Genomic DNA, 23,475 nt, shown 5'->3' with positions numbered 1-23,475 from the left:
GGCTTCCTCATCTGCAAAATGAAAGGTTGGTAGGAACTGGGGAGGGGAGATTCCACATCATACCAAAATACCCACATGCCCCCTCCCAGCCTCCCACCCTTTCTTCCCTACCTAAGTCATCCCTCCCTACCTACTCTGCTTTAAGTAAAAATAGTGTAGAGAAAAATAGTTAGTGGACACAAAGCATGGATCCATTGCTCTTCCTTGTACCATGACGGAGTTTTCTCACCTTGTAATTGAGGGGGCTGAGGTGCTTGAAGCAGCCGAAGCAGGTGTAGCCTATGCAGACGGCGATGGTGAACAGCACTGCCAGCAGGGTGAATAGGCTTGTGGGCGCCCGGAAACCTGAGAATCAGAAACAAACACTAGTCCTGGAGAATGGGCCTGACCCAAGGGGGCAGGAGGGAGGAGACCCTGCACCCTCATACCTTGAGAAAGGAAGCTCTTCTCCAAATGGCAGGGTGCTCTCAACAAAACCAAGGCAGAGGACATCCCTCAAATGTGTGAGCTCTAAGACCTTGCTCCTGGGCCATTCCCCTGGCCTTGCAAAGCCTTTCCTGATACACACTCTGCCCCAAAGAAACCTCGTGTCAATTTTGAATCTACTTATAGATTCAAAATTATATAGAGGGAGATACTGTGGTGCAGTGGGAAAAACTATGGATTTGGAGTCAGAGGTCTTTGGTTTGAATCCCAGCCCTGCCACCTTCTACCTGTGTGACCTTGGGCAAATCACCTAACCTCTCTGGGCCTCAGTTTCTTCATCTATAAAGTAAGGAGGTTGGGCAGGATGTCCTCTAAGGTCCCTTCCACCTCTAAATCTATGATTCTGTGATCTTTTATTTTACATCACCTCTTCCAAAAGAATGTAAGCTCACTGAGGATGGGGATTGTTTCACTTTTGTCCCTGAATCCTTAGTGCCTAGTACAATACCTGATCAATAAATGATTACTGATTGACTCTGAGAAGCAGATCTGCCCACTTTTTCTACCCTTAGCAGGCTCTGATCCCTTATCAATCCAGACAACTGACAAGGGTGAATATGTGTACACACACACACACACACACAAATACATATATCTCCTTAGTCTTTAGCATACACACACATTCACGCACACATACACACACACACCCTTTTGTCCAGTGGAGACATACGCCAACAAGCTGGGTTCTTCGTGCTATGGAATGCTTCTATGTACCAAATGGCTTGGAAGCTGACTTTGTTGAAGGCCTCATCCAAATACAGATAAAGACCATTCTTAAGTTAAGCTGTTTTCTAAATCATCAACTAGATGCCTTAAAACCAGCAAGAGAGTTACTTGGCTGGTTCACATAGACAACACAGTTTCCAAATCCCAGATACTAAGGCTATATGCTTCCCAAAGAAAGGCTTAGGACAAGCCTGGAACCCACTTGTCTTTTCATACTATCATAGAATCAGAGCTAGAAGGGGGACCTTAGTCAAATTCCCTCCATTTTCAAGATGAGGAAATGAGTTCTACTGAGGTGAAGTAACTAGCCCAACATCACCAAGACAGCAAGCAACAGAACTGGGATTGGTCCCAGGTCCTCTGACTCCTGATTTGTCTTGCTTTGTCTTTGGGGATCCTCCCCCGCCCAGAGCCACAATTCCACAACCTTACCGACAGCAGAGACTGGATTGACTTTAGTTGGGATAGATGTGTATGGGTACCAGTGCCACATCAGCCTCACTCCTGCACAGGCATGCTCAGGGCCCAGTCTGGCAGGGCTACTCACCTAACCTCACAAAGGAGAAAAAGTACAGCCAGAAGAGGCAGAGGATGGGTGCAGCCAGAGCCTGGTTCACAGCAGCAAAATGGATCTTCTTTTCCAGTTTGGTAGGGAGATAGGCAAAGTAGATGTTGTGTCGATCCACCATGTGCTTGAGGAGGATGTAGATAAGACCTGTGGGAAGGGGGTGGGGAGCCCAAGAATCAGGGCACCATGATGAAGAAGCAGGAGGGGCCAAGTCTACGGCCACAGGGTCACCCTGTTCTGTCCCAAATGCCCTGGTTCCCCTTTCTGTCTACCACACCTAATCACAGAAGGGTGGGACAGTCAGAGACAAACTATCTAACCAACACCCACTTCAACTCCAACAGTAGTAACTGATTTCTGATGGCTACTGGGGAAAGGCAGCTGCTATACTCTCTCTTTTCTGGGACAAACTCCTTTCCAAATTCATAATTCATAATTCTCTTTGGTACAGCATTTCAAAGAATATTGTTGGGGTGGGGAAAGGCACTCACCAAAAGGGGCGATGATGGGGCAGATAATACTGTAGGCCATGATGACGGTGAAAACACATAGCATCCATGCGTACATAGCTCCAAACTCATACTCAAAAGCCTGATGCTGGAGGGTCAGAAGGAAAGGAATGATTTAGAGAGGAAAGGGATGGGAGGAGCAGGGGAAGGTGAACTTATAGGGCTGCCTCACCTCAAAACTCAACTACATATCTTACACCAATGGGTTTAGTTAAAAAAAAAAAAAGGAAAAGGTAAAGGTGAGGAATGTATAATGAGGGATTTTAGAAGTAAGAGACAAACATCCTGTCTTTGATGCTAACTGAATGACCTTGGGGCAAGTCACTTAATCCAGCTGGGTTTCCTCTTTGGAAAAACTAGGGGGTTGAACTAGATTGTCTCTGAGGCCCCTTTCAGGTCTGGAACTATGTTTTTATGAACAAAAGTCCCTAGAACTATCCCTCCTTCTCCAAATACATCCCCTCCAATCTTTTAAAATCAGTTTAACCTCTTGCCATGAAGTCTTTCCTGAATATGCTATCCTACATATGAAGAAAAGCACAATAATGCATGCACTGATATCCAAACATGACTTTTTTCTGACAGCTCTATGGAGGTATGGTAATAAAGTGATTACTGTCTCTTCTTCTTCTTGCTTCCCTTCTAATTTTTCTTTCTCTCTTTCTGTCTCTCTCTCTCTCTCTCTCTCTCTCTCTCTCTCTCCCCCCCCCACCCTCTCGGCAATCAGGATTAAGGGACTTGCCCAGAGTCACACATCCAGTAAGTGTCTGAGGCCACAGTTGAACTCAGGTCCTCCTGACTCCAGGGCTAGTGCTCTACCCACTGGTCACCTAGCTGCCCCTCCACCCTAATATCTTAAACAACAGGGTACAAATTGTCTTACAATAATCTTCCCTATTTCTGTGGGGTAGAGAGCAGATATTATTATCTATAGCAGACAGGAAAACTGGGATGCAGATGGGTGTGCTAGAGCCAACTTGAACTGGCTTGGGGAAAACCAACTGTTAAATCTTCAGTGTAAACATTTATATGATGGCAACTGGCAACCGTGACAAATCAGGGCTTGGTTTATTGTTTCATTGAATGTCTAGACTTAAAGCATGAAGAAAATGTTAATTATGCAAATTAAACTTAAAAGTTTATGTGCATACCTTTGGATTTTTTGGTTTTTGTTCTGAGAGCCAGCATACCCTGAGATGCTGACAATCTGCCCATCTTCAAGGTGGCAATACCAATTCACTTCCACTCGGGTCTCTGGGGACCACACACAACACACTCTGCAGATAGCTCTTGCAGATGATGCCTCCTTCTTTGAACTCAGAGGATCACAGAAATTAAGAGCTGGAAGGGACTTTGGAGGTCCTCCAAATCAAGGGTTCATAACCTTTTTTGTAAGAGACCCCCTTTGGCACTCTGGTGAAGTCTATGGAATCCTCAGAAAATGTTTTTAAATGCATAAAATGAAAGTCATAGAATTACAAAGGAAATCAGTTATACTGGAATGCAACTATCAAACATCTTTAATAAGAATAGCTGGCATTTACATGGCAGCTAGATGGTATGGCAGGTAGATGATTGGGTCCTGGAGTCAGGAAGACCTGAGTTCAAATCTGACCTCAGACACTTACTAGCTGTGTGACCCTGGGCAAGTCACTTCACCCTGTTTCCCTCCATTTCCTCATCTGTAAAATAAGCTCAAGAAGGATCTCTGTATCTTGGCAGTACCTCTGCCAAGAAAACCCCAAATGGGGTCATGAAGAGTTGGACACCCTGAAACAACTGAACAAAAAGCATTTCTATATGGCTTTAAGCTTCATAAAGCACTATACAAATATTTCATTTTATCCTCACAACGATCTTGGGAGTTATTATTATTATTATTATTATCTCCTTTTTTATAGGTGAGGAAACTCAGGTAGACAGAGATTAAGTAACTTGCTTAGGGTCATGCAGCTGAGGCTGGATCTAAACTCTTCTAAAATCTTCCAGATTCTGGGTCCAGTGCTCTATCCACCGTGGCCAAGGTTAAGAATTGAGCCCCAAGTTAGGAACCTCTGATCCATGTCCAATTCCCTCATTTTACAGAAGAGGAAAATAAAGTCCCCTCAAAGTTAAGTGACTTGTTCAGTCACATAGATAATAAAGAGGGGCAGCTAGGTGGTGCAGTGGGTAGAGCACTGGCCCTGGAGTCAGGAAGACCCAAGTTCAAATCCAGCCTCAGACATTTGACACTTAATAGCTGGGCAAGTCACTTAACCCCAATCGCCTCCAAAAAAAAAAAAGATAATTAATAGCAAACCCAAGTCCTGTGATTCCAAATATATTGCTGTTTCCCACTCTACCACTAACTTCCTAGTGCATTGAAAGCAAGTGATTATACCCTGGAGTGTACAGTTCACTGTTTCAAGTACTCTGCCTGGACAAACCATGAGCCACTTAAGGGCCAAGTTGGTCTATTCTACATCTCTCACTCCTCCCAGAGTGTCCACACAGTTGTTAACTGGCCAATGAAAAGAAGAAGACAAGAGAGGAGAGGGCGCTGAGCCCATTGATAAGACAGCGGGAAACGTTCCAGCACCTGTTTGAGATTCCTTCGGTCGGCAGCTGTCTTGGCCATGATCATGCGGATGGTGTAGAGAATGAGTCCAGGCAGCCTCAGAAGCTCCATGCCGTTGCCAATAAAGGCTGAGGCGATGACGTAGTTCACAAAGAAGGCACCTTGGTCAGGCAGGAAGACACACCTAAGGGATAGCCTCGGTCAGGGCCAAGGATAGAGACCAGGCAGGAGACTGGGGGAAAGGGAAGGTCCTAATAAAACAGGAAGGGCAGGAGAGAGTGACCTCTCCCTTGGGGGATAATCTTTTGGGTGGGCTAAAGAGATAAGCAAGTGAACTATGCCATCATGCCAAGAACACAAGAAGGCAGGCAGGGCAAGAGTCCTTGGAAAGGACAGTAGGCGTGTGGGTGCTTGAGTGTGCTTACAGCATATGTCTGAGCTATTCAGACAAACAGATCCCACGAGGACAGTCAGTTCAGTATTATAGTTTAGTTAACCTGCTGCTTCCCTTCCCAAGTGTGCCCACCCCCCCAAGTGGATGGGTTTGCTGTAAATAAGTTTCAGAGGATGAGTAAGGCTCTGGCTAATTGAAAATTAGATAACAGAAAATTAATAACATTTCCATAAGCACAGTAAAAAGTAGGTCAGCTCACAAACATGTTGACAAGGTAGGTTCCACAGGCATCCACCCCACAAGTGGCTGAAATCCCAATGTGGGCCAGCAAAGCCCAAGGCCTTGCTTTTGGAGGGGGGGGCATGGAAAAGAGGGGGAAATGAGGGAAAATGTGTTTTCCTGCAGCACAGATTTCAACCTGAAAACTTCTGCACTGGGTTCCCCCTTCATCCTGTGCAGGCTTCCATTCCTCTGTGGGGTATTTGCCCCTGGGAGTATGCCAGACAGATGGGTGGAAGACCAAGGGTTATGTGTGTGGGGAGATGTTATGGGTACCACTTACTCCAATCTCACTGAGGTCTCAGAGGAAGCTTTGTCAAACAGCCACCGGAAGAAAAAATCTAGACTGGAATAGAAACAGATCCCATGAGATTATTTTCACTATCCACAGAGACAGATGCACACACACTTTTTCTCTAATCCAATAGCAGGGGCTATATCTGTTCCCTGTAAGGAATTACAGAAAGTTAGAGCTGAAAGAGGCCTCTGAGATCATCTAATCTAACCCCTTCATTTTATTTCTCTCTCTCTCTCTCTTTTTTTTTTAGCACTTTTGGGTTCTTTAGTGGGTATACTTTTTTAAAAACATACACACCAAATAAAAAACTATTATATGGAAATAATAATGTGTGTATGTCATACATACATATATACACACACACAAACACACACACACACACAAAAACAGAATGGAAAAAGAAGACTGTATATGGAACTGCTGGTCTTGATTATGTACAGCTGGCTTTTCCTTTTAAATATAATAAATTCAACTTATACTTTCAAAGCTCTCCTATTTGTCTATGTTTCCTTCTAGACTTCCTTCTGTTTTCTTCTGTGCATTAAAAAAAAAGTTTCAATAACCCATTTTTCTTTCTTTTCTTTAGTAACTCTATTACTAGCTTCCCTCTTCTTCTGATCCTGCCTCCCTATAAGTGAAAAAGAAAAACAAAAAACTCTGATAACAAATATACAAATTAAACAAAACAAATTCTGTGATGTCAATGGGCCTTAAAATGTATGACTCATTCCACATCTTGATTCTGTCTCTGTCAAGAGATGTAATCCCTACTTTTTTAACAGCTATCAAGGCTTATCAAGGATAAGGGATCTGTCCAAGGTCATCCTACTAGTAAGAAGAACTGGGATTCAAACCCGATTCTCCTAACTAGAGGTCTATGGCTTTTCCCACCATACTGTGCCACCTCTCTTCTGTGACTTTTAAATAGGACACATATGGTCAATGACTAGAGCTTCCCCAAGTGACATGGCTAAAAGGTGGTTTTGCTTTTAATTATCCATGTAAAAAGGGGGAAGGTGAGATGAATGCCTAATTCAAACTGAACCCTCTACAATCATACTCTAAATAGATAACATATAAATGAAAAAAAATAAAAATACTCATAGGTCAATGCAAATGAAATTCCATATTTCTGTGGAGAAAGACATGGATCTCAAAGTAGAAAGTGATGCTTTATACCTGGTAAGACCCAGAGAGGGAAGGATCAGCACCATGAAGATCAGGAAAATGTACACCTTGATCATCATTATTCTGTTTTCTCCTGACCTGAAGAAAAGAAAAGGTGAGCGTCCAAAAGATTCCCACCATGCCCTCCAGTGATCCTTTTCAGGTTCCCTGTCATGTACATACAGGCCAAAGCCACCCCTCTAAGAGGGGAAGGCTGGGGGACCCTGATCACTCACTTGGTCCAGTGGGACTCCAGCAGTGTGGAATAGTAGACAATGGAAGGCAGCAGTGCGGAGAAGGACCACAGAAGAAGTGTTGGAAAGAACTGACTGATTATTGGGTCCTAGGGAATAAGAGCCAGAGTCAGCCTCAGCAAGGGCAGGCAAAACAGGGCCCACTGGACTCCACCTCTATTGAGAAAGGACCTGCGGGCATCAGCACTCAGTGCCTGAGAGGGGAGGAATAGGGGTCTGAAAAGAATAGCTGACAATTAACCAAACACCAGAATATTTCATTCCTTTCCCCCGACTCACACATATCTTGTGTGAGTCGGGGGAAAGGAATGGGAAAGTGAATATCTCAGCCAAGCCAATTCCAGGTAAACCAATGACTATATCCTCAAGCTGAAATATGATGCAGTAAAATTAACTTCATACATATAGTGGGATGAAACTTAAACTGGGAATCAGGCACCATGGATTCTTCCAACTCCAATTTTGCCACTTAAGGAGTGATGTGACCTTGGACAAGTCACTTCACCTGAGGAAGCCTCACTCTTCCCATATGTAAAATATGGTGGTTGAACTAGGCAGGTACAACCAAGGACAAGTCACTTAACCTGATGGAACCTCATTTTCTTCATCTGTTAAATGGGATAGTAATACTCATATGCCTACCCAATAGTGATGATGTTTGGTTCAAATGAAAGACTGCATGTAAAATGCTTTGCAAATGCTGAAGCGTAACATAAATGTCAGTTATTTTCATAGGATCATAGCTCTACAGCAGGAAGACAGCTCAAAGGCCATAGCCCAAATCTCCTCATTTTATAGACAAGGAAACTGAGGCACAGAGAGGTTGAATGATTTGCTCAGGGTCACAAAACTAATAAATGAATGAGAAAGGATTTGAACTTAGGTCTGCCAGCATTTTATTCACTATACTATCTAGCCATCTCCCACCTCATTACCATTATTATAATTTTAAGGGATTCCCAGTCTTAAGTGTTAGGGATTTTTCCTCTTCTCTACTCAAGACTTAAAACTACAGAAAATGACAAAACATGTGTGGCCCCTTCATTCCTCTCAGTCTCTAGCCTTCTTATTTCAATTACCATGCCAATTTCTCCCTCTTCCTTTCCTTCCCTCTCATCCCCACCCTCCCATCTCCCCAAGGTGGAGACCCAGTACTCACATTTAGGGCATGAATGGGTTTGGTGACATTGAACTTGTCCATGGTGGAGATAATGATGGAGGGAGTGGTCAGGAAGAACAATACTACGAAGAGGCTGAAATTGATGCCTGACCACTGGAACCACCATTGGAGGCCCTGAATAGAAAGATTCTTCCTATAGGAGAAAGGAAGACAGCAAGGGAAGAGAAACTCATTTTCAATGTTTCCTAACCCGCCTCAGCATTTCCAGCTAGAAGCAGGCCCACATGTAGAGATATCGCCCACGTCCAGAGACTCAGAGGTATTAAGTGTATGTAGTCCTTAGACAGCTAAGACTGGGGTCATAGAGGATTCCTATTGAGGGATTTAATGCAAAAACCTGACTTTGGACATTCAGGAGTTAACGTAAGACCCACCTCTGCACTGGCTTTCAGCCGGAGGCAGGCCAAGCCACTGGATCCCTGCAGGCTTGGAGGGGAAACAAAAGAGGTGAGTTCACCCTCCTTGGGTTACCCACTGGACGACATATACGTTTACTTTGTAACTGTAACTTGGAGACATAGCTGGGGCTGTGGAAAGGGTACTGAGCCAGGAGCCATGAGAAAAACAGTGGGCTCTGGTTCCTGCTCTGCAGCCTACTAGCCATGTGATGGGCTCTCAGTTTCCATACGTGTGTATGTGTATATGTGTGTATAGATATGTTTGATTTACATATACATGTATGTATAAAGTTATAGATGTGTTAATTGTATATATATAATTCACATGCGTTTATATTTTTATGTGTAAATATAATTTATGTGTATATTTATATTGCATGTGTATTTTATATATGTATATTTTATACATTTATACATAATTTGTATATGTAAATATATGTATAGATATAATTTATATGTGTGCATCTATGTATATATATGTGTGTGTATGTATATGTATATTTACATATGTATTCCTCCATTAGCATGTAAGCTCCTTGAGGGAAGCGATAGTTTTATTTTTTTCTTTGTATCCTTAGAGATAAACATGTGTTTAGCACATAGTAGGTGCTTAACTGAACTAAGAAATAGTATCACCACATTCATAGGGAGCCAACTGAATTAGTAACAAATAAGAGAAATTTCCCAAATTATAAGATTGATTCTCCACTCCCACTACCCCCTCCCCCACTGCAATTAAGCAAGTTTTCCTTATGCTGCATTGTGAAAGAGCCAAGGAGAGAACACTTCGGGCTTGAGAAGGGAAGAAGGCAAAGTTAGGCAACCTGCAGCACTGAGGTATTGCTACAGACCTCCGTGTTTTTCTCTTTTCCAATTCTTCCTAGCATCTAGTACAGTGCCAGGTACATAATAGGTACTTAAGAAATGCCTGCTGATTGATTCTTCCAGTTTATGCCTTAGACCAGGTATTCTTAACGTTTTTTGCTTGTTTGTTTTTTGGTATCACATGCTTTGAGCAGCACGGTAAAACTGTGACTCTCTTCTTAGAATAACATTTTAAAATAATTAAAGGCAATGCTAAATTTCAGTTAAACATTAGTGAAGGTAAAGATGTCATTTTTTTCCTGACGCAAGTCATGACCCCTTGAAATCTATCCACAGACCCCACATTGAGAACTCCTGCCTTAGAATTACTACGGAACAGAGGAGCTGCTAACCCATGGCCCTGGGGGGGAGGGGTAACTGCATTAATAAGCTACATGTAGGGACTCCCAGAAGCTAAGTCATTAATAGTCTGAACTTCCACCACTTAACCTGTCATAGTGTTACTGGGGAGACAGGTCAGAAAGTGATTAGTGAGACAACTAGGCAGAATTCCACTAAACTGCACACAGTGTGGTACAGTGGTTAGAAGTGGTGTCCTCTAAGTCAGGACAGACCTGGTTTCCTACCCTTTCTGACACTCATTAACTTTGGAAAAATCAGTTTCACTTCCCTCGTCTATAAATGGGGATAATAACATCTGCCTGTTGTGTTTACCTCACAGGTTTATTGTGATGACCTAATGAGAAAATGGATGTAATGACCTTTGCAAACTTTAAGGCCCTGTATAAATGTGAGTTATAACTACTATTATCATCAGCATAGTGGGGTGGGAAGGTCATATCCTACGGTTCCCAAGGATTTGTGCCGGACATGACTATGAACAACAGATGCAAAAATCACTGTAATAAATGCAAGTCCTTTCCACCAATACCCCTCCCCAAATCCAGTCCCTTTGGAGTCAGGCCAAGAGCTCACCAACAAATGTCCTCTGGATAGGAGGCAAAGGCAACGGTCCAGCTGGACGGGCAGAGTTCTCTGCTGTAGGATGAGGGCTGTGGCTCACCTTTGCATCTGCAGCCCTGACACTTGCAAGCGTTGAAATCTTTGAGGATGCTGTTGAGGCAAAAGACAGACTGGCACAGACCCAGCATGCAGAAGGGGCTCATTCCTACTGTCGGCAAAGACTAGGATTCATTGGAAGACATTCTGAAAATGCTTGAGGCAGTGAGATGACCACCTCTACCTTCCTATGAGGCATTGCTGTCCCTGAAGTCTCGTCTGTCCAAGATCATGGAGCTTTCTCCAGTCTTCCAGGCTAATGGTCCTGCTCATTGCTATACCTTCAGGTCCCACTTTGTCTCTTCTCTCTCTCGAAATAAACTTCCTCAGAATATTCCTCCTTCCAATCACAGGCCTTTTTCTATCCCAGGCTCATCCTCCACTCCTCCTGTTATTCCTGTAGCTCTGAAGCCCCCCAGTGAATGATGTGATACTTATCCAAGGGTAACACTGAAAGAGATGCTCTCCCAAGGTCCTAGATATATCAGAGACATGGGGTGGGGGGACGAGCTGGTTGGCCTTCAGGGTCTGAGTAGGGGAGGGAGGGAGGGAGGGAGGAAAAGATTTCAGATGGCTACATTTTCCTTGGCGAAAGGCTGCTCCCAAGTATAGAGTGGCAAAAAGAGAGGCGCCTTTCATTGTCCCTCTTTTGACATGAGTAACTCTAACTTAGAAAATGGCTTCTGTTTAGTTAAGTTGAAAAATGACATTTACTTTTATCTTGGTTCCCCTCAAGCCCTCCATGCTTCTATATTGCTTCTCAGATGATAAAACAGACAATCTTATTTCTGGAAATGAAGATTAGCCCACCTACAAGACTAATACTAACAGAAATTCCGAGAGGTATGAAACTCCTTCAGGCTCAGTGGTGGCAAAGGGTGTGATGACTGTCTTCTTAAAGGAGTCTCTTTGTGGCTATATGTGCTTCTTGTCATCTTTGGATCTTTAATAAAGTTCCCCTAGATGATTTATGAGCAAGGTACCATGACAAAAGGAAGAGAGTCTTCCAGATGATGATGTCTTCTTAAGGCTAGTGATACCGGGGAGACTTTCCCTCCAATGGATCAATGGTGCCTCTCAGATATTCCCACATTCAATGCTTTAGTGAGTGGGTCACAGGTGGATATAACTGGGTTGGGAAGAAACCTGGGACAGCAAGCTCACATTCTCCCCAGACTTAATGTTATTCCTGTCTTCAGACTTCATCTGAAAATTGGGGAATTAAAAAGTTGGAGAAAGGATCACTGTGTTTGTAACACTGATATCATGGGTGTGGGAATGGAATGGAGGGAAGACTTTTTAAATCTGGCAAGAAGGACAAAGCCTGAGCTACAGTAGGATGGTTCTCCAAGGTGACACCAAAGCTCGTGCTGATGAAAACAAGGTCAGCGGTGAATCATTACATGAACCAGTTAGCAATCCCTGTTCTGTGATCATAAATGACTAAACCCTTTATCTGTCAGCCATCTCACAAATGTATACCATGGGTCATAAAGGAGAGGAGCTGAGAAAGTGAGGATGGTTCATTGTAGCCCCTCACTTCTATGGCAGAAGAAGAGAAGGCCATATGTCCTAGTCATGGTGAATTAACAGTATAGTCTCGGTATCTAAAAGTTAGCTCACAAAGGTCCGGGGCAAGTAGGAAATGAACAAAAGATGAACAGAGACAGGAAACAGAGAGAGCTTTTGAGGAAAGCAGGATCCAGAGCCCATTCCACAAACTGTATCCACTCACAAGGTAGCCATGGAGTGCTCCTGGAAGGTGACAAAGGCCATTCCCAAGGGGTGATCTTGAACAGTGCATTCCTCTTGTGATAACCTTTGCAGCAGCCTGTCTTTCATCTGGGTGTAATAGACGATGGCATCTTCCTACCGGGAAAACACTGACTTGATCCACAGCAACATGATAAGGAGAGGTGGGACACTGCCCAGATCCAGAAAACCACAGGACCTTCCTAAGTACCACATAGTACCATAGTACAAATAACCTGTCCAGTAGGAACTCAACCCATGTAAACTGACTGAGATAAAGAGGAGGCAGCTCCCAACAGCTTGTGGAACAGTACCTACTCCTGTCTAACTAAAGGGTCAAGGTCCTCACCTTCTCACATCCCTGGATGTCACAGAAACAGAACTGGCCACAGGGCTTGGGGTTGATGAACGTGCTCTCACCGGTCTTTGTCTGCAGGTTAGTGTAATAGTTCAGGCTTTTCTCAGCTTTTTTTCTGAAAATTGGGGGGCGGATCAAGAGAAACAAAAAACACAATGTTTTTCAAAGTGTGGTCAGACAACAGGAGTGGACATGAGAGTGCTACTTGTGGCCACCGGGATAAAATTTTAATTAAATTCAGAGATTTATTAAGTGCCAACTATGTGCAAGGCACTGTGCTAGGGGAGGAGACAGACAAAAATAAAATAGTCCCTGCCCTCAAGAAAACTTATAGTCTATGACAAACTTTTTTTTAAAAATTAAAATTGTTTTATTATTTCAAGCAGAGGTCTCACTCACTTTATAGCTGAGGAGACATGGCTCACCAAGGAAGATAGGACCAGAACAAGACAGTCTTGCTTAATCCACAAGGTTCCTTTCCCCCACTCTCACAGGACTCCTTGACATCATGCGTATTCCCCTAACTTACATTTCATTACACAGATAAATTAGCTTGGCGACATCATAGCATAGTTGGACCTCTACTACCGTACAGGTGGGATAGGCATCTCTGCAGCATGGAAAAAAAGAGGAAAAAGGACACAAAGTAGGCATTATGGAAAAGAGCAAACTCCACTCAGAGAATATCATCATTCATTTAAAATGGCAACCAATGGCCAAAATGAGCTTCTCATAGGTTGTTTTTATGGAGAACTCCTAAAAGTCTAGAAAGGGGTTCTTAATCTGGGACCCATGAACTTTTTTTTTAAGATTTGGATAGCTATATTTCAATATAATTGGTTTACTTTGAAATCTCATATATTTTTATGCATTTAAAAAACGTTATTGGTGCTTCCTGGTTGGTCTTGCTGCCACAAGTCTCTCTCTGCTCCAGTCCATCCTCAACTCAGCTCAAAGTCATCTTCCTTAGGCACAGATTTGACCATATCACTTCCCTACTTGATAAACTCCATTTGATCACCTATCCCCTCCAGCTTCAAATATACAATCTTTCATTCACAACCTCCTTAGTGCCCCACATCATCACCGCCCTCCTCCCTCCCGTCCCCCACATGCTTTGTGATCTGGGGACAATGTCCTCCACGCAGTTCTTAGAACAAAACATTCTGATCTCCGGACTCTGGGCATTTTCCTTGGTTGTCCCCTATTCCTGGAATGTTCTCCCTCCTCATCTGTGCCTCCTACCTGCCCTGGCTTCCCTTAAATCCCAGCTAAAATCCCACCCTCTACAGGAAGCCTTTCCCAATTCCTCTTAATTTTAGTGCCTTTCCTTTGTTAATTATTTCCTATTTATCCCGTACAGTACATAGCTTGTTTGTACATAGTTATTTGAATGTTGTCTCCCCAATTAGACTGTGAACTCCTCAAGGGAGTCTTTCATTGATCTCCAGCACTTAAAACAATGCCTGGCACACAAGGGGTGTAAGTGTTAATTGACTGAATGACTGATAAATTGCTTTTCATTCATTCTAGTCCAGCTACTCTTCCAATTTTTGTTTTCTGAGTATGTTAACAAAACTTTTAGGAGAAGAGACTTTGAGGGACACACTCTAATTCCCTTGGAAAATCTCATCTAGCCTGCTTGTACCCAAAAATCTGCTGGAGATCAGTACTCTTTGGATATTTTGGCATATAAGATAGTATGTTGATAGAGCTGACGCCGGCAAAATAAATTTATGACTTTATTCAAGAAAGATGTTTAACAGGAACTATCCACACATGATTATTAAAGGAAATTTCCTATTATAAACATACAAATCAAAGTTTCTCCTTTTCAAGTACAATATTCCTACTCTTACTACTTATGCCATCTTTGGCAAATCACCTGAGGCTATATGTGGTATAACTATGTGGTAGGGTGCTGGGCCTGAAGTCAGGAAGGCCTGAGTTTCAAATCTAGTCTTAGGCGCTGTCTAGCTATATGACCTTGGGCAAGTTACTTAACTTTCCCCTCATCCAAAGGGATTAGTTACTAAAGAACCAGCATGGTTCCACGACCAAATATTCTCAATGAGGCCACCCCAGGGCAGGTCCTGGAGCCTGACTTCCACGTAGCTCTGGGATATTTCCAAGGTTGACCTAATAAATAAGAGTGTTTTCACCCCTGCTGTGGGCTTGGCCCTAGGAAGCTCCACCATTGCCCTTCTTACCTGAAGTGGTTTTCTAACGTCTCTTTCCTGGTGTTTTTGGGGAGCCCTGTAATAAACAGAGTGCGCCTCACCTGTAGGAGAAAAGCAAAAACCACCGTCTTACTTTTGTAAATAACACCTTTAAGACACGTCCCTCAGGGCTACTGCAATGCCCAAATGAGTCTTGTACAAAGAGCCCTTTGCAAACCTTAATAAATAATAAATAATTTATGTATGACAGGGTCTCCCCCCCCCCAAAGCATTCTCCAGTTTACAGAGTATTCTTATATAAATAATTTCATTCCAACCTCACAGCAACCCTAGGAGGTAGATAGACCAGGCAGGTGTCATTCTCCCCATTTTACAGAGGAGGAAACTGAGGCCCAAAAAGGCCCAAGGACTTGCCCAATGGTGCTCACCCAGTAAATGGCAGAAGGGAAACTAGGATCTAGATCCTCTGACAGCTACTCCTGCAGGGCTTTGAGAAACTCAAAGAAAACAGCACAATTTGTTTTGCTCTTTCCAGAGTCCCAGAAAGAAAACATCTGGGAAACTAGTGGGTGGTTTATTGGCTTTTGCTTTGGGCTTTTCCGCTGCCTTGAACAGAAGGGCTTCATTACTTAGCACCTTCTTCAGAGGCCTACAAAGCGCAGGAAACCACAACGGTCGTTTTATTTGCAAGGTGGGAAGATTGAGAAACAAGAATCCAGAAAAGAGAACTGTCCGGCTCAAGGCCACACGGTAAATCTAAGGCCCCCCTAAATGCAGAACAATACACCTCGGGGAACTAGAGTTGCCCTCAATCATATGGAGTGTGCTTGACCATAAGAAGAGTGGAGAGATGGAGTATTATGTGTGGGGACCAGCAAGAAGGCAGATGCTGCTGGATCTTGAGACATAACACTTCTGACTTGATTTCTACTTAGAGAAGAGATTAAAAGATTTTTTTTTTTAAGATATGACTCAGGTTAAGATATGATGCAGGTTGAAGCATATTTGTGTGTGTGTGTGTGTGTGTGTGTGTGTGTGTTTTGGAATTTGGAAATATGATTTGCATGATTGCACGTGTATAACCTATAAGAAATTGCTTACCGTCTCAAGGAGGGGGAAGGTGAGAGACGGGAGAAAATTTGAAACTCAAAATTTTTTAAAAATGAATGTTAAAAATTGTCTTTATATGTAATTGGGAAAAAATTAAATATTATTTAAAATAAAAAAATAAAAACAAAGATATGACTCAGGAAGTAAGAAGACCCAATACCCAATGACTACAATGATATAAATAAAAAAGATAATCAAAAGGAAGCTAACATGAGTAAACAAAAAGACCAATGATGATTTTGGAGAACAAAAAATGAAACAGACAGACCTCTCTCCTCATGGCAGAGGGGTGGGGAAACGCAAGGATAGAATGGAATATACATTGTAAGACAAAATCGCTGTATCGAGTGCTTTTGCTTTGTTTTTTTAAGATATGACTTGAGAATTGGGTACAAAATGTCAGAAATCTCAGCAGAAAAGGACCAGTCAGCAAAATGAAAAATAAAAGAGTCAAAACTCCTCTGTCCTTTAGACCTTGGAAGACACAGCTGAAAAGCCCAGAACGAATTCAGGAGCAAATCTACGATCTTGGGCTCCAGGCCCTTTCTGACCTCAAGCAGAGATCAGAATGAATTGGGGGAGTTCCCACTGGGCCTTCCCTCTCTGTACTCTTCCCATTTCTGGGCAGAGGCTCTGGCTATGTTCACCGACCAGGTTTTCCTCTTTGTACTTGATGGACTGCGTGTGGTGCCTCATGAAGCCAACAGTGAGCAGCAAGTAGATGACAGCAAAGATGGTGTGCAGCCAGAGCAAATCATTTCTGAGGAGAAGAGAGAAAAAGAGGTTCAGAGTTGGGTTTAGGGGGCACCAAAGGGAGTGCATACAATCCTCTTTTTTGGTTCCACTTCATGGACGTTCATCTGCTAGCCACTTCCCCTTATCAGACTACCTTTCCTCTACTCTGTATATCTTGTACATACATAGTTGTTTGCAGGCATGTTCCCCCTTTAGAAGGTGTTCTTGCCTTTCTTTGTACTCCCGATGCTTAGCACAGTGCCTTGCAATCCTAGCATTTAGTAAAAATGCCTAATTCCTCAGCTTTGTGGCAGTTTCTGGCCCTGGGCCCACTGCTGTCATCCTTGGGCAGGGGCTAGAAAAGCTCTTGTTCTATGGAAAAGGAAGGGGTAGGAGGAAGGCAGAGCAGAGATTCAAACATGAGGGATAAAGAAAAGAAAGGTGCCTAGGACAAGATCAACAGTCTATACTCTGGGTCCTGAAGTAAAGATGTCAGAAAGCTCCCTCCCTGCCCTTATTCCTTGTTAACTATAAAATATCTGTATATCCAGGGCATCAGGGGCTCCTCTTTTTGTAAGCACCTCCTGCAAAACATGGGTTTTGTCTGTGACATTCATGGCCACACTATCACAGCCAGGGAGAGTTCACAAATCTGCTTGCACTTTCCCTCTTCTCATCAATATCAATAAATCAACAAATATTTATTAAACGCTTACTAAGTGCCAAGCACTGTGCCAAGTGATGAAGATATGAAAACAAAAATTAAATAGTCTCTGCCATCAAGGAATTTACATTCTAATGGAGGGGATAAGTGCATTTATGTGTATCTACAGCTTAAGTTTAAAGTGAATAAATACAAACCAGTCTAAGTTCATTAAATACGAGGTAGTTTGGAAGGGAGGGTACTAGCAGTTGTAGGGGGCAGATAGGAAAGTCTTCATATACAAAATGATGCTTGAGTTGGATCTTAAAGGAAGAGAAGGACCCAGAGACACCCCACTCCCTACGCTTGCTCCCTTCATAACCTCACTCAATTTCATACTTTCATCTACCATCTCTGACTCTCAAAGCTGTATCTTTAGCCCTGAACTTGATTCTGAGCTGGTGCCCTGCTTCTCCCACTGCCTATAGGTTGTTTCCAACTGTATATCCAACAAGCATTTCAAAATCAGCTTGTCCAAAATGAATTTTGTCTTCCACCCTAAACCCACTCCTCTTGTCTTCTGAACTTGTGGTGGCCTTTCCTGGGCTCTCTGGTCTGGCTTCCCATCAAGTTCCTCCCTGAGAAGAAACACACATGAGAGCAAGGATTGCTGGCCTAGCCTCTGCCAGGTTCATACACTCCGCAGTTCCGACACTCACCCAGTCTGCAGATTTGCTATTGTCGTCCTCCCAAAACTGTAAGGATCTTTATCTGAAGACAAAACACAGACACGCTGTCCTGAGACAGTCTTGAAGACGATTGATAGGGAAAGTCAGCTTGTGTTTATAGAACTCTGTGTAAGGTGTTGAAATAAAATGTTGTCTAGCCTCCAAACCAGTGATTCTCATTTCTCAGGAAATTAGAACACATCATCCAGGGTTCGCTTTGGAACACCATCCTGAATTTTTTTCCTTTTAATATCCAGTATGCATGCATTTTTATAAGTCAAAATAAATTAAAATTTAGTTCTAGGTAACTTCATTACAACCCTTAGGATAATTAGAAACATCGTAGGGCATCACAAAACTAGGCTTGGGAATCTCTACCAGGGATGAAGATTAATTTCAGCATTTGAAAATGAGATCCCTCATGTAATACTTGAGGAGGGGGAAAAGTCACAGAACGTAGAACTTAACTGAAGAGAGTTATAATGTGACAAAAGCACTGAATTTAGAAACAAAAGACCTATGTTCAAATTTCAGGTTTGTTATATAACATATTTGTGTGACCTTGGCTAGGTCTCTGGCACTCCGACTTTCTCAAATCTGAATTCAGCGCTTAATCCCTAGAGATCCATGCTGGATCTTTGTCAATGAGCTCTAAAAGGGGACCCTGCTCTGGCCTCTCCCTTCTCCAATCAGAAGAGTGAGTAGGGAAAGTTCTTACCCAGTAAATCGCCTGAGAGATTGACAGGCAGGATGACACACAGAGACAAGATGCTGATCACCACCAGCAGGAAGATGATATGGCGTTGGAAGGACAGATAGTGTATGGCATCATCTCCACACCACTCCTGGATCTGCTCATCTCTGGGCAGACACAGACACAAACATAGAGTGTCAATTGAGTAGCTTGGGCCAGAAATTCCCCCAGAACCCTGCTGCTACCCTGGTTTGTGTTGATAGCGTTTTACGCAACCACCCAAGTGTGTAAAAGTGTGTGCACACATGTGTGTGTATACATCCCAAAGATCTTTCTGCCTGTACGAATCAATCAACAAACATTTATTAAACATGGACTATGTGCCAAGCACTGAGCTGAGTGCTACAAAGCACTTATCCCTAAGCGCTAGCAATGCAAAGACAAAAATGAAGCAGTCTCTGCCCTCAAGGAACTTCTATTTTATAGGACAAGCCAAGATGCTAACAAGATAGATTCTGGAAACCCCAATCAGCATTACATTGGGCAACTACACAGGAAGACAGCCCAACCTCCAAGGAGAAGGTTCCTGGATGGCAGGTGGCATCCCCTACTGCATTCCCCTCTCTCCATCTTTGTTCACCACAACGGAAATCATAAATGGGAGAGAAGAAGTGCCAGGGAAGTCCAACTCTAATCCTAAAGGCTGTCCCCTCTGCCCTGATCTCTCCCTGCTGGGATCTGAAGACCAGAGGAATAAAGTGATAGGCTTTTTTTCCTTTATGATGCTGCTTTAGGGAAGTCTGGGGATAGGAAGAAACCTGAGATTAAAGATGTGAGAGCTGTGCCATGGTGGGGAAAGGATTAAACAAAGTTAGGAAGACCTGGGTTTGAATCTTGCCTCATACTTATTGACTGTCTGACCTTGGGCAAGTCACAGCCTCTCTGAATCCATTTCCTCACTTCTAAAATGAAAGATTGGACTAGATGGCCTCGGGGGTCCCTTCCAGTTATAAATGGATGATATCATGACTATTACCTTTTGCGTTGTAGAGGGAGAAGGTTGGCCACCTTTTGTTCAATGCTACCTGACAATGAGGCCCTTAGAGACCCACCGCTTCTCAGGAAGCCAGAAATCAATGTGTCCAACAGAGGAATGACAGTCCCATCACACCTCCAGACTTTTTAACCACATCCCACCTTCTGTTTTCAAACCCAGCTCTCTCCTGAGAACACCAATGGAGAAAGGATTGAGGAATAAGGAGGTCACTCCTCTGACTTAGCCTCAGGGACAAGAAGAGGGATGGACAGGCTCTGTGATTTCTTTTCTACTACTTCACACCATTCCCCTAAAACCCTGTCTCTCTTCCGAAGGCCAGGCGATACATGCCACACTCTGGTCCACTCACCTCTGGGTCCCTTTCCTAACTTCCTCAATTATTTTAGCATCTTGCTCATGGTTTTCCTCTCTGCCCTATCTCCTGCCACCAGCCTGAAGGATTTCAATATTCAGTCCCTTTAAGAGCTGGACCACACAATCCTTCAACCCCACAACCTTCTCCACCCCACTTCAGCTGCACATGGGCATGGCGATACCTCCCAAGGGTAGGGAACCTGTGGCCCCCAGGCCACATGTGGCCCTCTAGGTCCTCAAGTGCAGCCCTTTGACTGAATCCAAACTTCACAGAACAAATCCCCTTAATAAGAGGATTTGTTCTGTAAAACTTGGACTTGGTCAAAAGGCCAAACCCAAGGACCTAGAAGGCCACATGTGGCCTCAAGGCTGCAGCTTCCCCACCCCAGTAAGGCTTTACCATTCCTCAGAACCATGCCTCTTTCAAGTTCCCCAACTTCCAAAATTCTATTCCTATCCACAGACTCCAGCTCTTCCACCCTCTCATTCTCTCACACTAAAACTTATTTTTTGTTTTTATCATGACTACTGCAGAGCCATCGCTGTTCTCCCAACCCATCCTCCCACTCTGGCTTTATTTATTTCCACCCCCAGCTTGATGACCTTCTACTTTCATGTTTTACCAGCCACTGTCCCAGAACGCCTTAACCTTGACCTTGTACTGTCCTTCTTGCTTTGTTCATTTCATCCCTGAGTACCATCCTCTGCATCGTATTCCTCTGTTTTTGCTTCTCAGGCTGAGAAGGTCACACGACAGAGCTGATTTCACTCTAAATGGATGATCCATACCTTTAGCTGGGCTCTCACTGAAGTTCAAAAATCCTACTTTACTCCCTCACTAATTCTTCCCCAGAACACTGGCCTTGCTTCCTGCCTAGATCTCAAAGTCATCATCCTGGGAAGCAACTCCCAGAAAGATGCATCCAGGCAATTTCTTCTGCTGGTATTGTTGGTACAGCTACTATAAACTATAAACTTAGAAGAAAGTTCTTGGCACTGTCAAATGGTCCAACATCAGAAACTGGCACGATTTTATCAGTGAGAATGACATGGATGCATTACCATCTGCTTTGCTATTGCATCCTAAGGACCTTTTCATCTGACTTGAAGCTGAAACCTATATCTGTTCTCTCCCCCATTAGAATATGAGCTCTGTAAGAGCAGAGACCTTCTTTCCTTTCTATTTGTATCTCCTGTGGCTAGCACAGTGCTTTGCATGTAGTAAACACTTAATTAATGGGTTTTTTTTCATTTATTCATTCAATGGTAATCTTAATCAATCCCATATCTTTAACTACCACCTCTATGTAGATAACTCCCAAAACTCCATCTCCAACCCTGGTCTCTCTTCTGAGCTTGATACCTCTATCTCCAATAAAGTAAAGGATATCTCTATCTAGGTATCCCACAAACACCTCACATTCAACATGTCCCACAAACTAAGCTTATTCTCTTTCTCCCTAAACCCATTTCTCCTTCTGACTTTGTTGTTTCTGTCAGGGGTGCCACTATTCTCTAAGTCTCAAAGGTTCAAAATTCTGGGGTTATCTTTGAATCTTTTCTCTCCTTCACCTCTCATACCCAATCAATAATCAAATCTTGTTGAATCTAGCTATTCAATATTTTTCATGTCTGTGTTCCCTTCCCCCACCCCCACCTCTAATCCCACTGCCATTACAGGCCCTAGTTACTATCCACCAATAACCTCTGATAGGTATTCCTACTTCCATTCTCTTCCTACAAAATCACAAAATTTCTAAATTGGAAAGATCCTCAGTGGCCATCTAGTTTACCAACCTTCCCCAATCCTTATTATACTATAATACAACCAAATAGTCATCCAGTTTTTGTTTGAAGACCACTGACAGGGAAACCTAATATCTCCCAAGGCAGCCCAATTCCACTCTTAGATAACTCTAATTGTTAAGAATTAAGGGCAGGTAGGTAGCACAGTGGATAGAGTGCAGGGCCTAGAGTCAGGAAGACTCATGTTCCTGAGTTCAAAATTGATTTCAGGCATTCACTAGCTGTGTGACCCTGAGCAAGTCACTTTATCTTGTTTGCCTCAGTTTCCTCATCTGTAAAATGAGCTGGATAAGGAAATGGCAAAACACTCTAGCATCTTTGCCAAGAAAACCCCAAATGGGGTCACGAAGAGTTGGACGTGACTAAAATGACTTAACAACAACAAAGCTACCACACCACAATGGTGAATGGAAGTAAATGTCACAGTCCTCAAAGAGTTGAATCAACAGTATTACGCACCAGGACTCAAATAGGGCTCTCCCCGTCTAATTGCCTGGTTTTTACTATTGTTTGTTTGTTGTTTTTTTTTTTTAGTGAGGCAATTGGGGTGAAGTGACTTGTCCAGAATCACACAGCTAGGAAATATTATGTCTCTGAGGCTACATTTGAACTCAGGGCCTCCTGACTCAAGGGCTGGTACTCTATTCACTGTGCCACCTAGCTGCCTCACTGGTTTTTACTTCTAAACCAGAGTTCTTACTATTATTATGCCTTGCATACAATAAGTGCTCTATAATATTTTGTTGAATGAAGGAATGAATGATAGAAAAAAATAAACTATTTCCTTCATCAATTTTACTAGAAACATTCTTCTCACCTCATAGCTTCTATTAGCTTTTGCTAGGAGTAGGAGAAAAACAGAAAAATACCAAACCCCTCGTAGCTTAACTAGACTTAGTGTTGGTGATTTGCAACTAATAAAGAACTCTTAGTTACAGTTTTTATCACTGGTAGTTTTTCATGGAGCTAGCTTAGAAATGAGGGGGAAAACAGATTTCTATTCCCCCGTTTTTACAGAGTGACCTGGTCCAAGTGGAAAAAGGCCAATGACATACCCAATCCTGTCTAGAAAGAAAGCAATATACAAAGCTAAGGGCTCTAACCAGTGTCAGAATTTACATTTTGGGTAACTGAGAAAAAAAAGGGAGCCCCACCCACAGCTGCCCTTCCTCCTCTGTCGTTCCCAGTGCACACTCAACTGAACTCTCTTTGTGACCACCTCACATTCCCAAGATGGTCTACTGCAAAGCATAAGGTCCCTCTACACTTCAGCAACTTATGCTCTGTTTTTGTAGGTTCCCTTCCTTTTGGGCACCTCCATTTCCAAACCAGAAGGACTCCTGGGATGAAACTTATGC

At 43.1% G+C, this 23,475-nt stretch overlaps 1 protein-coding gene across 1 annotated transcript in view; it reads right to left on the bottom strand.

Annotated features, from left to right (window-relative positions):
• The window catches only part of LOC114049846 (CSC1-like protein 1), a 43,324-nt gene that overhangs the window by 2,689 nt on the left and 17,160 nt on the right, over positions 1–23,475 (bottom strand). The window contains exons 7-22 of the mRNA XM_027871272.1: positions 18,925–19,067; positions 18,198–18,249; positions 16,752–16,860; positions 15,021–15,091; positions 13,340–13,420; positions 12,802–12,925; positions 12,436–12,569; positions 10,617–10,754; positions 8,398–8,551; positions 7,221–7,327; positions 6,997–7,083; positions 5,803–5,865; positions 4,868–5,030; positions 2,272–2,377; positions 1,760–1,927; positions 230–345 (exon numbers count right to left, since the gene is read on the bottom strand). Coding sequence (XP_027727073.1) covers positions 230–345; positions 1,760–1,927; positions 2,272–2,377; positions 4,868–5,030; positions 5,803–5,865; positions 6,997–7,083; positions 7,221–7,327; positions 8,398–8,551; positions 10,617–10,754; positions 12,436–12,569; positions 12,802–12,925; positions 13,340–13,420; positions 15,021–15,091; positions 16,752–16,860; positions 18,198–18,249; positions 18,925–19,067 — 1,816 coding nt within the window. The remainder of the gene's footprint in view (positions 1–229; positions 346–1,759; positions 1,928–2,271; positions 2,378–4,867; positions 5,031–5,802; positions 5,866–6,996; positions 7,084–7,220; positions 7,328–8,397; positions 8,552–10,616; positions 10,755–12,435; positions 12,570–12,801; positions 12,926–13,339; positions 13,421–15,020; positions 15,092–16,751; positions 16,861–18,197; positions 18,250–18,924; positions 19,068–23,475) is intronic.

This window comes from Vombatus ursinus, unplaced genomic scaffold (genome assembly GCF_900497805.2).
Source record: "Vombatus ursinus unplaced genomic scaffold, bare-nosed wombat genome assembly UNPS02014798.1, whole genome shotgun sequence".
NCBI classification, from domain to species: domain Eukaryota; kingdom Metazoa; phylum Chordata; class Mammalia; order Diprotodontia; family Vombatidae; genus Vombatus; species Vombatus ursinus.
Note: the sequence above shows the minus strand (reverse complement) of the source record. Positions and strands in the feature narration are given on the sequence as shown.